The sequence below is a fragment of the Macaca nemestrina genome, chromosome 3 (assembly GCF_043159975.1).
Source record: "Macaca nemestrina isolate mMacNem1 chromosome 3, mMacNem.hap1, whole genome shotgun sequence".
NCBI classification, from domain to species: Eukaryota; Metazoa; Chordata; class Mammalia; order Primates; family Cercopithecidae; genus Macaca; species Macaca nemestrina.
In genome coordinates, this window is record NC_092127.1 from 20,384,875 (window position 1) to 20,400,921 (window position 16,047).

The 16,047-nt window shown below is 38.0% G+C and overlaps 1 protein-coding gene across 6 annotated transcripts in view; it reads left to right on the forward strand.

Annotated features, from left to right (window-relative positions):
* Positions 1 to 16,047, forward strand: part of LOC105466693 (NIMA related kinase 1) — a 229,035-nt gene that overhangs the window by 191,330 nt on the left and 21,658 nt on the right. For 5 of the 6 annotated variants that reach the window (XM_011715788.3, XM_011715791.3, XM_011715785.3 and 2 more), the window contains 3 exons: positions 1,264 to 1,394; positions 1,558 to 1,690; positions 7,309 to 7,778. In XM_011715788.3, the coding sequence (XP_011714090.1) occupies positions 1,264 to 1,394; positions 1,558 to 1,690; positions 7,309 to 7,322 (278 nt within the window). In that variant the 3' untranslated portion in view covers positions 7,323 to 7,778. Of the gene's footprint in view, positions 1 to 1,263; positions 1,395 to 1,557; positions 1,691 to 7,308; positions 7,779 to 16,047 lie in introns of those variants that run through there. The other variant, XM_071092827.1, reaches the window with a different exon arrangement.

Consider the following 16,047-nt stretch of genomic DNA (forward strand, 5'->3'; position numbering starts at 1 on the left):
GTTTACAGATATTTCAAGTGGAATATAGTTTTCTAATCTCTGCTGTGGACCATTTCCAACTTTAAATACAACTGAAGCATGCCTCTGGGTCTCTCCCATTTTTCACTCTTTTTCTTTTCATACAAATATGTGATTTTCCTTTTTTTTTTTTGAGACGGAGTCTCGCTGTGTCTCCCAGGCTGGAGTGCAGTGGCCTGATCTCGGCTCACTGCAAGCTCCACCTCCCGGGTTCACGCCATTCTCCCGCCTCAGCCTCCCAAGTAGCTGAGACTACAGGCGCCCGCCACCACGCCCGGCTAGTTTTTTGTATTTTTAGTAGAGACGGGGTTTCACCATGTTAGCCAGGATAGTCTCAATCTCCTGACCTCGTGATCCACCCGCCTCGGCCTCCCAAAGTGCTGGGATTACAGGCTTGAGCCACCGCGCCCGGCCAATTTTCCATTTTTTTATTAAATTTTTTTTCTTTACTATTATGTCAATGCTTTTTTGAAGCATTTTTATTCTAATCTCCATTTCTTGACTGATTTTTCCAGTAATAAAGATAATAACATTGTTTTCTTGTCATTCTATATTTTAGAAAGAGCTTCTGCATATATTAATCAGCAGGGTTAACACTGAAAGCAGTTTTTAAAGTACTAAAAACTCGTTTCATAAATTTGGAAATTTGCTCTTTCATAACATTACCCCTAAGATGCATAGAAAGTGTGTCTATTTCAGTAACTATATTATGTTAATTTAGGAAGAAAAGCTAATGTGAAAAGACTAAGTGATGTTTTTTTTCAAAGTATCTTGAGCATGTACATGACAAAACATGTTGGCCATTTATACTTTCCAGGTGCTTTCCTGAAATGTAATGATGTATGTCTTAGGTTGTCTACCTTCTGCAGGCTTTTCCATGGTATGGCCCACATTTATTACCAACTTTTGTAGTTAGGGTTAGCTGCTTCAAAGCAAAATATGGAGGTGTGCTTTTTCCACTTTTTTATTCATTTAAGTAACATCTCTAGGAGTGTTTTGATTCCATCCTGACTTATTTTTTATATCTATAAAGGAAAAGTAACATTCTTGTTTAGACAGATTTATACATAATTTTTACCAAATAAAGGACAAATATTAAAATGACAAAAACCGTTTATAATGAAAGTAGTAGTAGTCTACTTCAATGGCATTATTCATTTGTCATAGAATTTTAGTCTATTAGGGTAAGAGTTATCTTATTCAGTCTTTTTAAATCAAAATATCTATTTTAATTTTATTTTTTAGATAACAGTGATGGGGAAAATGCTAGTGAATGTGAATACGATAGTGTCTTTAACCATTTAGAGGAACTGAGACTTCATCTGGAGCAGGAAATGGGCTTTGAAAAATTCTTTGAGGTTTACGAGAAAATAAAGGTAAGTGAAAAGTCAATTAAAACACTTAAAATGTGCTCTGTTTGAAGGTTAGAGAAATGTTAATGATCTTTATTGGTCATTAGATTTATTATAAATAAAAAGGGAAGTCTACAATTAGAGAAAGTTATTCAAATATTAATTTATATTTGGGAATTTGGTATAGGCTATTCATGAAGATGAAGATGAAAATATTGAAATTTGTTCAAAAATAGTTCAAAATATTTTGGGAAATGAACATCAGCATCTTTATGCCAAGATTCTTCATTTAGTCATGGCAGATGGAGCCTACCAAGAAGGTAAGATTTCCTCACATGTCTGTATAATTTTCAATAAATGTGAGAAAAACAAGATGATACATGTAGATGACTCAGCTTACATCACATCCGTTTTGTGAAATCTACATGGGAACTATATTACTTTTAAGCAATAATAATATTAACTTTGTCATATACTTTTACTGATCTGTCATATACTTTTACTGACTGAAGTCCTTTAAGTCCATATTTTTAATTTAATTTATAAGTAACCTTTGAATGAGATTTTTAAAAATCTTACTGGATAGATTGTTGGACAGCTCTAGCAATTAGAATAATCCTAGCTGGGTGCAGTGGCTCATGCTTGTGATTCCAGCGACTTGGGAGGCTTAAGTGGGAGGATGGCTTGAGGCCAGGAGTTTGAGACCATCCTGGACGACATAATGATAGGTTTCATTAAATTTTAATTAACTAGGCATGGTGGTGAGCACCTGTAGTTCCAGCTGCTCAGGAGGCTGAGGTGGGAGGATTGCTTGAGCCCAGGAGTTTGAAGCTGCAGTGAGCTGTGATTGTGCTACTGCACTTAGCCTTGGTGACAGAGCCAGACCCTGTCTCAAAAAAAAAAAAAAAAAAAAAGTAAGATTATAAATTAGAATAATTCGTGTTTTTTTGTTTTTTGTTTTGAGTCAGAGTCTTGTTGCCTAGGCTGGAGTGTGGTGGTATGATCTCAGCTCACTGCAACTTCTGCTTCCTGGGTTCAAGTTATTCTCCTGCCTCAGCCCCCTGAGTAGCTGGGCCTACAGGTGCCACCACGCCTGACTAATTCTTGTATTTTTGGTAGAGATGGGATCTCACCATGTTGGCCAGGCTGGCCTCGAACTCATGACCTCAAATGATTCACCCTCCTTGGCCTACCAAAGTGCTGGGGTTATAGACATGAGCCACTGCACCTGGCAAAACTCTTTGACACAAAAAGCAATATGTAAAGTTTTGAACAACAATTTATTTCTAGATTATTTGCCCAAACATTAATCTTATTACTTTAAAGGTTTAATTCATAGACTAAAATTGAGGGTTTTAAATGTTGATGCTTAATTTTAGCAATAAAAATGTTTATAAAATTTATTTGTATTCCATACAAAATTTGTTTGCATATTCATACAAAAAAGTCTAAGATTGCATTTAAATATGTGTATATATAGTAAGAGAGAGAACTAAGTTTTAAAAAAATCTGGGGAAGTGAACATATTGGACAAATGAGCACAAGCCGTATAACATGAAGCCAGGAATGAGGAATATAAAGTTCATGTTCAAAAGGTCTCCACATTTTCTAAAAACAGGAAACAAATTTGGTGCTGGTCTTTCTCACAAAGCAGAAAACCTAATTAATTACATGAGTCACAGTATTCATGAGACAAAACATTTTAGTTGCTCAGAGGACAGCTATTTTTGGTATTGAAACCAAAGGAACAGTTTTCCCATGATCTTTAAAAGGAGGGCACTATCATACAGTGTTCCTCAAACTTGAATAACATATGGATCCCTTTAAGGGGCAAAAAAATATTTTTTTCAGGCACAAGAATCCAAGGGTCTATAAACCCCAATAAAAAAACCTCAAGTCTTAGTCATAGAAAATTTCTGTCAATTGTGAATTATTACTGTAAAACAGATGTTGTATTTTTCTACATATTAAAAATTTTTATCAAAATGAAAATATAAAATGTGGGTATTTTCTGATAATTGTGGATTTCTTATTTTATTGGGATCTTGAACTTCATTTTACAAAACAGTGCTATAATGGAATGAAAAGTATCCTCAGTAATTTTTACAATATTTAGATTTCATGAGACTGTTTCTCATATGTCATGCTGTAAGTTAATGGCACGAAGCCAGAGGATGATTCCATTTCAGCAATTCTGTGGAGTGTATCAAACCAATTCTATTCATATTCGGACTATTCCACCTCCAGGCGGTTCTCCTTAAGTATCGTTTTTCAATAGAGCTTTTCTTAAGTAATCAGCAACAATGTGTTTGGGGTTCAGTTTTGCTGGACAAGTATCTGGAGAGCTTTTAGTTTGCTTTGCCCATTAAGTGGAGAACTGTAACAATCAACTTATTCACGAGGTAGAATTGACATCCTCTTTTGACAACTGAGTGGCTTCAAAAGGATATACGCCTACACAGAAGGCCATTTCCCCTGCGGAGGACCGAGAATCAGGCTAGGTTAATACACCACTCAAGAAGCAATATCAGATTTTCTCTAGTACACAAATGAAAGGAAACGAGAACCCCAAAGTTCTATATCATAAAGCCTGACAGTAATTCCTGCAGCCTAGAAAAAAATGTAAAGCAATTAAAGGCAAATGCCTACCCTGGCAATCTTTTCTCAAACTCTTAGTACACACCATTACAGCAGGTGTAGCTTAAAAAAAAAATTTAATACAGCCCATAAAATATTATAACTTACTGCTATAGCTACTAAAGAAACTGGTTATAAAATGGATATTGAACTGTGTGGATGACTTGCTGTTTTATATTGTTAATCATGAGAGTTAAATGAAATGACTGGATTTAGATTTCATATTCATCAATTCAGAATAACTGTTTTTGCAGTCCTTCACATTGGAAGTCATTAGAGCCCATATATAGCTGTTCTTTTTTATTTAGGGGGTTTTGGGTTGGTTTTTTTTTGTTTTGTTTTGTTTTGTTTTGTTTTGTTTTATGGAGATAGGGCCTGGCTCTGTCACCCAGGTTGGAGTACAGTGGCATGATCTCAACTCACTGCAAACTCCGCCTCCTGGGCTCAAGCAGTCCTCCCACTTCAGCCTCCTGAGTAACTGGTACTACTGGCGTGAGCTACCATGCCCGACTCATTTTTGTATTTTTTTGGTAGAGATGGCATTTCACCATGTTGCCTGGGTTGATCACGAACTCCTGGGCTGAAGCTGTCCGCCCACCTCAGCTTCCTAAAGTGGTAGGATTACAGGTGTGACCCACCGTACCCAGCCTACCTGTCTTAGAGAGAGTTGTCCAGACAACTATCTTTTAGGGCACATCTAGGAGATAATAAAGCCATGTCATCCGCATATGGTACTTACACACTTTTATTCTCTGTGTTGGGGAAAGGGGAGAGTAAAGAAGGGAAGGGGTAAGCAAAATTCTATCTAGCTCACCCGAAAGTGACATCAAGTCATTAAGGTACAAGTTAAAAAGAAGATTGTCAAAACACATTTCTGTTTTATTTCACTGGAAATTGTATGAGTCCTGAAGAGACAGCCTTGGCTGTTTAACTCTCCTGATACTGTTATGGTGCAGGTTTGGTAAGCATCAGTATCTTCAGCCATTGATAAAGTTAATGCTTTTTTGTCCATAGCTAGATGCTGTCCAGAGTCAGAAGTCGAGTAGAGCTAATAAAATGTATAAACGATTTGATAGTATTCGTAATAAATTCTTCCACAAGGAGAGAAGGAGTATAATAGCTGTGTCTGGCAGAGGCTACCATGTTCTCACATAGAGTATTAGCATTAGCAGCCCAAGTTTATAGATTCTTTTTTTTTTTTTTTGAGATGGAGTCTTGCTCTGTCTCCCAGGCTGGAGTGCAGTGGCACAGTCTCGGCTTGCTGCAACCTCTGCCTCCCAGGTTCAAGCGATTCTCCTGTCTCACCCTCCCAAGTTGCTGGGATTACAGGCACGCACCACCACACCTGGCTAATTTTTGTATTTTTAGTAGAGATGGGGTTTCACCATGTTGGCTAGGCTGGTCTCAAACTCCTGACCTCAGGTGATCTGTCTGCCTCGGTCTCCCAAAGTGCTGGCATTGCAGGCATGAGCCACCACGCCTGGCCATTATATATTCTTAAGAAGGAGACACATACCTTCTCTTCACACTCATTTTAGGTGGAATATGTTTATGTAACTGAAATAAACTGTAATGAAATTTTATACATCAGCTAAAATTTTATACATCAGCTAAAATGAGTGAATTAAATTACATCTATCAATATGGATAAGCCCCACAAACAAGATGAGTTGAATAAGTAGAATATTATACCATTTATGTAGTGTTTATAACCAATTTTATTTAGATGTGCATGTGTATAATAAAAATAAAAGCAAAAACCCATGAGTGGGAAGAATACACATCAGTTTCACAGTACTGAAAATGCCCCTGGGGAAGAAGAGAAGGCAATAAGATTGAGAAAGGGTACTCTCTATCTGTAATATGCTTTTACTTAAGTAATCCAAACCACTATGGCCAAAAGTTAGCTTTCGTTAATTCTACATATTATGGATATGTGTGTTCATTACTTTCCTGATTATTTGAAAAGTAAGTAAATATAGTACAGAGTGATCAGTGTTACCTTGGAAGCAATAAAATGTATGTAAGTTGTAAAGTAAAGATCCAACTACAGTGGTGGTGACAGGATCAGTCTTCCTAGGGGAGAGGACATCAAAGTTGGATTCTGAAAGATGAATGGGAATTTAGCGCAAATAAGTACACATACGGGGAAGGATGCAAAGTGTAGTAGGGAACTATAAGCAATTCAGTGTTCCTACAGCATAAATTATAGGGGCAGTTGAGGAAGGTGGGGAATGAAATTTGGTAAGATGAGAAATATTTAAAAGACCAGATCATGAAGGGCTTTGTAATCCATGTTAAGGAGCGCGGATTCCATTTTGAGGCAGTAGGGAGCTAATGAATGTTTTAAGCAGTGCAGTGATTTAACATGACCCTTGGATTTTAATGAAAGATCACTTTTGCTAGAATGTGGAAGATAGTGCTTGGATGTAAGATTAAGTTAACCAATCTGTTTAATTCACTTGATTATAATCTTTAGAATTAAAAAAATTGAAAATAACAAAAATGTCTATAAATAGTAATGGTTAATTATGTCATATCCACTAAATAGAATACTATGCAGACATTGAAGTCAACATAGAATATATCCATGATTTATTCTTTAACATTTTATTGTCAAATTTTTATTGTATTGAAAATTTGAAAGAACTTTACAATGATCACCCATGCACCCACCACCTAGATTCTAACATTTTTTCTAATCTTATCTTATGTATCCACCTTTCCATTCAGTAGGGTGTTTTCAGTGGAAAACCTAGGTTTCAAAACTGCATTTTAGTGTAATTTTTTTTTTTTTTTTTTTTTTTGAGACGGAGTCTCACTCTGTCGCCCAGGCTGGAGTGCAGTGGCCAGATCTCAGCTCACTGCAAGCTCCGCCTCCCGGGTTCACGCCATTCTCCTGCCTCAGCCTCCCGAGTAGCTGGGACTACAGGCGCCCGCCACCTGGTTTCACCGGGTAGCCAGGATGGTCTCGATCTCCTGACCTCGTGATCCGCCCGTCTCGGCCTCCCAATTAGTGTAATTTTTAAAAGATATTTGTGTATGCATGGGAAAGCATTGTGGGAGGATTTATATAAAGTTAACGTTGGTTATCTTTCGCTTATAGAGGATTTTTGCTTCCCATTTTATTCTTCATTGTATTGTCTGAATATTTTACAATGAATGTGTGATACAATAATTTAAAAAAATGTTTAAAACTACATGAAAGCTCTTCTCCTTTAGCGTGAACAAGAATGAGTTTTTTTTTAAGTAGATACAACTTGATTTGAAATGAAGTGAATTATTTTTCTTTTTTCTACAGATAATGATGAATAATCCTCAAAATGATTTTTAATCCTCAACTATATGAAAGCATTTGAATTTGGCTCATCAGAATAACAAGCTTCGGTGGGAAATACAGCAATTATTTATTTAAAAAATCAGATATAAGATGGGCTTGCTTATTGCCTGAAAAAGATGGAGAAACATGCCATTTTTCAATGAAGATTCTAATATTTTATCTATTTTATTTTGTTCATTGAATTCCATGGTTAAATCCTGTAAAATATATACTTTTTAAATCATCCAACCAAAGCATAGGAAACATTGACCCAGAACCTGACTTAATGGTTTTGAAGATTTACTATGCAATAGGGTAACTCTGACTTTCAGCAAATGTCTTTAGGTTGAGGGAATTACCTATGTCATGAAGGACCTGTCTGTGGTTTTTCAATGAAGTCTTTAAGAATGAACTTTTTTCTGTCTAGTACTTGTTTTCATTCTGGCCAGCAGTTCTACATTAAATCACCTTGTCGAGGGCTCTATTTAGATCTATACATTTTGAAGATGAAATTTTTAGCCTTAAAGTTTATATTCGCAAGTCCTTTTACAACCAGTGTGTCTCCTGAACTAGCACACAGGCTGTAGAAACAGTCTTAGAAATCATTGAAAGATTTGATTATGAAAGAATAGCAAAATTATATTTCCTGACATATAAAATGTTGGTTTAATGCCTTTATTTCTCTTTAAGGACCAGAACCAGGAATACTATATTGAAAAATTAGTCTGTGGATTTAACAACATTGACCTAGCATATAGCTTAAAGTTGCCCTTTTGGTTTTTAACTTCGTCTCATACATATGCTCCAAGGACAATGTGATGTTAAAAAGGAGGAAATAATTATTTTTATTTTGACACTGTGGCAGTTTTGGTAACTAGGATCCTAGGGAGGGAAATGTTTGCCTCTTGAACTTCTTTCCATTATCAGAGGATTTAGTTAGGTCGTTAAGATGATGATCACACAGCTTCAATCGCAATATGCCAAGTATAACCTGGTTTCGTTAGTGGTGTCTACAGTCCAGATGTTCTTCGTAATAAAAGCAAAGTTTTTGAACCTCTGAGTACAAAGCAGGCTGGTTGGCATAATATGTAGTTTGAAAAATAAAATCTTATCTTGCAGCACTATCAGTATGTTGAATTTATTATGTGTATTATTTCTAATATCCAAAACTAAATACTTGATTTTTTATATGTGTGTTTATTTTCTGATATTGCTATTAAATTTTTATTATCTACCTGAAGTATATCATTGATTGTCTTTTATTTATTAGCACTTTTCTCAATAGAAGGTTTTCACATCAAGCTGAGAATACTTTTGTTGGTTTTGTACCTGATGATTTCTTTCTTCATAATGGAAGAAAATGAATTCTGTACAATCCTGAAAGATGGTCATATTTTGCGGAGGTTATGTGTTAATTCTTAAACTATTACAACTATTAGAAAAGGGTATAATATAGTAGAAAATATTGTTTTAGCCCTATTTCAGAAGATGTTATATGTGCAGGAATAAGGATGATCAATAGCATTTGTGCTATCTCCAGGCGATTAGCAGTGTGTGACTCTAGAGTGTTGTTATGGAAAGATTATGCCAGGTAGGAAAAGGGCTATTATTTTTCAGTAAGGTCTGTTATAAGTGTTGGAGTTGACATGTAGAAGCATCTGTAGATTCATAAATGTTAGCATTAAAGGGGCTATCAGGATAATTTTGTCTTTTCTCCATTTAACATGCAAGGATATTAAGTTGAACATGAAATTAAGTCACTTGTGTAAAGGGTCAGGGTCAGAGCAATTCCTAGGTCTTACACTGTTATTAGTTGCACATTCTTATCTCCCCTAGAGAATCAAAAAGAATAAATTTGATAGGAATTTGGGAGGCCAAGGCAGGTGGATCATGAGGTCAGGAGTTCAAGACCAGCCTGACCAAGATGGTGAAACCCCATCTTCACTAAAATACAAAAATTAGCCGGGCATGGTGCCAGCTACTTGGGAGGCTGAGACAGAGAACTGCTTGAACCCAGGAGGTGGAGGTCGTGGTGAGCCAACATTGCACCACTGCACTCCAGCCTGGGCAACAGAATGAAACTCTGTCTCAAAAAAGAAAAAAAAAAAATTGATAGAAAATAGTACACCTGGCATTCATGCATTAAGAATTCTACAGGCCAGGCACACGCTCACACCTGTAATCCCAGCACATTGGGAGGTAGAGGTGGGAGGATCACTGAAGCCAGGAGTACAAGACCAGCCTGGGCAATCAAGTGAGACCTCATCGCTAGAAAAAACGAAATTAGCTGGAGGCAGCGGTGTGCACCTGTAGTCCCAGCTACTTGGCAGGCTGAAGCAGAATTGCTTGAGCCCAGGAGTTCAAGGCTACAGTGAGTTATGGTCATGCCACTGCTCTCCTGCCTGGGCAACAGAGCAAGATTCCATCACTTTAGAAAAGAAAAAAAAAAAATACTGATATTTCCTATTTCTGGAATTAACACACCATTCTACTTACCATTTTAAAACTTCTCAACAGAGAAGTTAAAGTTGGGATTTTTCCTTATAAATTAACACATATTCTAATGCTTATCACTTGATTGATGATGGATCTTTGAAGAGTATGTGTGTGTTTCTTATGCACCTAAAAACATGCACAAGAGGTAAAAAGATGAATTGTAGACCAAAGCTTTGAAGAAAGCCCCAACTCAAAGAAATAAGTAGAATATTGGAGGGGGAAAAGCCACTTTTGACCTGAAAGCATGTCCAATACCTCACACTTTGATATAGTGGGCCTATGGGGCCAAAAGGGTGAAAGGTAAGGTCAAGGACCATCCTAATTGGAGAATCCCATAGGAAACCCCAAAGGGTTACATCTTCACACTAAGGGAGAGCTAAAACTAAACCCAACCCCAAATGTAGGGACTGTAAGAAGGGAAAGGGACAGAAAATTCAGATAAGTTGTGGCCACATATCAGCCTTCAGATGGTTTTTTTCTGTGTGTGTATGCCTTGAGCACAAAAGCCTGGGTAGACAAAGGACCTTTAGATTTCACATATTGAGGTAGTTCCCAACGAGTAGTGTCCCCTGAACCTGGCAGAAGCCACTCCAGTACCTCTCTGAAGGAAGACACATTAATTAGGTGTTTTGCAAAGCACTGTAAGTAAATTTTCAGGAGCAATGATGGACATGGAGTGAAAGAGAAAATAGTGCACAAGAAATCAAGCTCTGCACACACTTTAGATATAGAATTATGAGATTATTAAACAACTATGCTTACTGTGTTTAAAAAATGATCAGTGAACTTGAAAATATTTGTAGGGAAAGAAAAAAGGGATACAAATTCAAAGATAAAATATAATTTATATACATAAAAAATACAATAACCACAATTTTAAAACTCAGTGGACATTCTTAGTAGCAAACTTCATGGCAGAAGAGAGAACTAGAAAAAATTACCTATAACATAGCACCGAGAGAGAAAAACGTAGTACAGAAGAGAAGAGACAAAGATTCAGTGAGAAGGTCTAATGAGTATTTGACTAGAGTTCCAGAGAGAGAAAATGAGGTAAAGTTATTTGAGAAAATAAAGGCTGAGAGCTTTTGAGAACAATTGGAAGACATCAATCCACAGACAAGAAGCCCAGTGAATTTCAAGCAGAATAAAGTAAAAGAAATATACAACTAGTCTCTCAAGTGCAACTGGGAAATCAAAGAAAAAATCTTAAGCCAAGGATTAAAAGTTAGACTGTGTTCAAGAGAATGTCAAAGACTGACAGCTGGCTTCTCAGCAGTAGTAATGAAGCAGTGGAATGATACCTCCAATGCATAGAAAATAGTTGTTCCAGGCTTACAATTGACCCTTGAATGACATGGATTTGAGCTGCATGGTTCCGCTTTTTTTTTTCTGGAGTTAATCTGGCTGTGTTGCCCAGGCTGGTCTTGAACTTCTGTTCTCAAGTGATCCTCCCACCTCAGCCTCCTGAGTAGTTGGGATTACAGGCATGAGCCCAGCTTGTGGGTCCACTTTGTGGATTTTCTTCGGTCTCTGTCACCCCTGAGAAGCAAGACCAATCTCTCCCCTTCCTTCTCCTCCTGAGCCTACTAACCTGATGACAGCGACAAAGACTTTTATAATGATCCACTTCTACCTCATGAATAGCAAATATATTTACTTTTCCTTCTGATTTTCTTTTTCTTCTTTTAGAGACAGGGGCTCTCTTGTTCAGGCTGGAATGCAGTAGCACATAATTATAGCTCACTTCAGCCTCAAATTCCTGAGCTCAAGCCAGCCTCCTCACCCTCCTGAGTATCTAGGACTATAGGCATGTGCCACCACACCAGCTGATTTCTTATTAGAGATGGGTCTTGCTGTGTTGCCCAGGCTAGTCTTGAACTCCTGGCCTCAGGCAGTCCTCCTGCCTCAACCTCCCAAAGTGTTGAGATTATAGGCATGAGCCACTGTGCCTGACCTGATTTTATTAATAACATTTTCTTTTCTCTGGCTTACTTTAAGAATACAGTATATAGTAAGCATCCAGAATATGTGTTAATTGACTAAGGCTTCCAGTCAACAGCAGGCTATTAATAAAATTTGGGAGCAAGTCAAAAGTTATACATGGATTTTCAAATGTGCAAGGAGTTGATGCCCAAATCCCCAAGTTGTTCAAGGGTCATCTGTATAGACTTAGCAAGATTATGTTTTAAGAATAGCTCAAGCCTGTAATCCCAGCACTTTGGGAGGCCGAGATGGGCGGATCACAAGGTCAGGAGATCGAGACCATCCTGGCTAACATGGTGAAACCCCGTCTCTACTAAAAATACAAAAAACTAGCCGGGCGAGGTGGCGGGCGCCTGTAGTCCCAGCTACTCGGGAGGCTGAGGCAGGAGAATGGCGTAAACCCGGGAAGCGGAGCTTGCAGTGAGCTGAGATCCAGCCACTGCACTCCAGCCTGGGTGACAGAGCGAGACTCCGTCTCAAAAAAAAAAAAAAAAAAAAAAAAAAGAATGAAGAAATGGGCTGGGCGTGGTGGCTTACGCCTGTAATCCCACCACTTTGGGAGGCCGAGGCGGTTGGATCACCTGAGGTCAGGAATTTGAGACCAGCCTGACCAACATGGAGAAACCCCATCTCTACTAAAAATACAAAATTAGCCCGCCGTGGTGGCTCATGCCTGTAATCCCAGCTACTCGGGAGGCTGAGGCAGGAGAATTGCTTGAACCCGGGAGGTGGAGGTTGCAGTGAGCCCTGATTTGTGCCATTGCACATCAGCCTGGGCAACAAGAGCGAAACGCCATCTTAAAAAAAAAAAAGAAAAATGAAGTCTGACTCACACTTCTGGCCGTGATGAAGAAAAGAGTGTGGATTTATTTCTAACCTGGAACAGCAGACAAAATGCATGACCCAATGGGTTTCAAATAGCCACAGACAGCAAAGGACAGTGCCATGAAAGAAGGGGAACCAACAAGGTAAGCTCTGTGATTCCCCAAGTTTACAGCACAGAAATAGCATGAGGTAGGTAGGGGTGAGGGGACAGACCCAAACAAAGCCCAGGAGTTTCCCTAAATCAAGGAGACAGAATTTAGAGAGGCAAAAACAGCCAGAATTCGCAAGGCAGAGAGGAGAAAGGAGAGCACTGCACAGGCGAGAAAGAGCTCAAGAGATCCGCACTGGGTTTCTTCTTATGTCTTCAGCTGAATACTGATGGGTGCAGCACAGGAGGAAACGACCTAAGACTGGTGGAAACCACTAGAATGGAGCAGTGGAATAATCCTTCAGTATCAAATGGGGTCAAGAATAGTTTGTATTTCCACCAGCCTGACTAGAAAGCCCTAACACCTGAGGCATAGGAAACAAGAAGGTATTGCTTGCGTCATTAGTGGAGCCAAATTATCCCTAGATAAAGGCTAGTCTGGTCTTGCCTAACAGCTTAAAAGCTAGGCATGCAAACATGCAGGAAAACTGACTCAGGGAGAAAATCTATCAATGAAAACTGCAGAAATCATACAGGTAATATAGTTAGTAGTCAAGGACACAGCTAAAATATACTCTACACAGTGGCCCTTTCTATCTGGAGGTTCCAAATCCATAGATTCAACCAACTGCAGATCAAAAAATATTTGAAACAAAAATAGGACCTAGAACCGGAAATACCATATGACTCAGCAATCCCATGACTGAGTATATACCCAAAGGAATATAAATCATTCTACTATAAAGACACATGCATACATATGTTTATTGCAGCACTATTTACAATAGCAAAGACATGGAATAACTCAAATGCCCATCAATGATAGACTGGATAAAGAAAATGTGGTACATACACACCACAGAATACTACACAGCCATAAAAAAAGAATGAGATCATGTCTTTTGCAGGAACATGGATGAAGCTGGAAGCCATTATCCTCAGCAAACTAACATAGGAACAGAAAACCAAACACCACATGTTCTCACTCAGTGGGAGTTGAACAGTGAGGACACATGAACACAGGGAGGGGACGTCACATACCAGGGCCTGTTGGGGGGTGGGGGGCAAGGAGAGGGAGAGCTTTAGGACAAATACCTAATGCATGTAGGGCTTAAAACCTAGATGATGGGTTGATAGGAGCAGCAAACCACCATGGCACATGTATACCTATGTAACAAACATGCATGTTTTGCACATGTATCCCGGAACTTAAAGAATGCAACAATTAAAAATACAAATTTTAGAAGCAATACAGTATAACAACTATTTACATAGCATTTACATTGTATTAGGTATTATAAGTAGTCGAGATGATTTAAGGTATACAGGAGGATATGCATAGGTTATATGCAAATACTATACCGTTTTAGTAAGGGACTTGAGCACCATGGAGTTTGGTATCCACAGGGTCCTGGAACCAATAACCTGCAGATATTGATGGGCGATTGTACATTTTCTAAAGGTAGAGGAAAGCATGAACATGAAGAAAGGCATGTCAGATTTTATAACACACATGTATATATACCGTATAACACACATGTATATATACCAAGTAGAAATTCCATAGATGAAAAATGAATGTATAACAAATAGCAAATCAGCTACTTGGAAGAAAATAGTGACCTAAGCCCAATTGACATTTATAAAACATTTCATGTAAAACAATATGGTACGTTTACTAAGTAAACCATAGTTTGGACATTAATAACCTATCAAGATATTTTAAATGATTCAAATCATGCAAAGTATGTTTTCTGATCTCAATGGAGTTAAATCCATTTTTTTAAAAGATTTCTGGAAAAGCTTTACATATTTGGAAACTAAACACATTTCTAAATAACTCACGAATTAAATGAGAAATCACAGCCAAAATTAGAAAATATTTTGAACTGATTGAAAATTTAAATGTGACATATCTAAATTTGTGGAATGTGTCTAAGACAGGGCTTAGGAGTGAAATTTATAGCATTAGACACATTGTAAAAGAAGCAATTCAATAACTTAAACTTCTACCTTAAAAAACAGAAGAAAACAAGTTAAATCTAAAATAGGCAGAAAAGAGGAAATGGTTTTTTAAAAAAGCGGAGAAACCAATGAAATGTAAACAGAAAATCAGAGAAGCCAAAAGCTAATTCTTAAGAATGTTAATGAAATTGATAAATCTCGTTAGACTAAAAAGTGCTTAATACATAAATTTTAAATGTCAGAAATGAGAGAGGCCAAGTGACAGCTCTAAAAGAAATTAAATGGGTAAAAAGAATGTTGTGAACTATCTATGCTGATATATTTGACAATTTAGTAAAAATGGTCAAACTTCTTGAAAAGAAAGCTGCCTAAATTAGTCAGCTTGGGCTGCCATAACAAAATACCATAGACTGGGTGGCATAAACAACAGAAATTGATTTCCTCATAGTCCTGGAGGCTGAAAGTCCAAGATCATGGTTCTGGCTGATTTGGTTTCTGGTGAGGGCTCTCTTCCGGCCTTGTAGATAGTCACCCTCTCGCTACATTCTCACGTGGCCTTTCCTCAGTGGTGTATTGGAAGGATGGGGGATGCTCTGTGGTGTCTCTTCTTACAAGGACATAAAGGCACTAATCCTAGAGGATCAGGGTCCCACGCTTAGGATCTTATTTAACTTTCGTAGAGGCCCCATCTCCAAATACAGCTACACTGGGGGTTAGGGCTTCAACATGAATTTTGAAGAGTCACAAACATTCAGTCCATAACACTACCAAAGTTCATCCAAGAAGACACAGAAAATCTGTAGAGCCCTGTGTCTAATTCTAAAATTCAATTTTAGTTTAAAACCTTCCCATAAAGAAAACTTTGGGCCCAGATGGCTTCAATGATTAATTCTACCAAACATTTCTTGAAGAAATAGTACCAATTCTACACAAGCTGTTCCAAAATAGAGGACTGCAGGGAACATTTTCCCACTTGATCTAAGAGTGCAACATTGCCTGTTCCCAAAGCTAAAAAAAAAAAAAAAAGAGGGGTGAGGGAATTACAAGAAAAGAGTACTACAGCCTCATACACCTCGTGAACATTGATGAAAAAAATTTTTTTTCAGTCAGGCACAATCATGTCTCTAATCCCAGCATTTTGGGAGGCTGAGGTGGGAGGATCACTTGATCCCAGGAGTTTGAGACCAGCCTGGGCAACAGAGGGAGACCCTATCTCTACAAAAAAATTTTATGACTAGCTGGGCATGGTAGCATGCACCTATAGTCCCAACTACTTGGGAGGAGGATTGCTTGAGCCCAGGAGA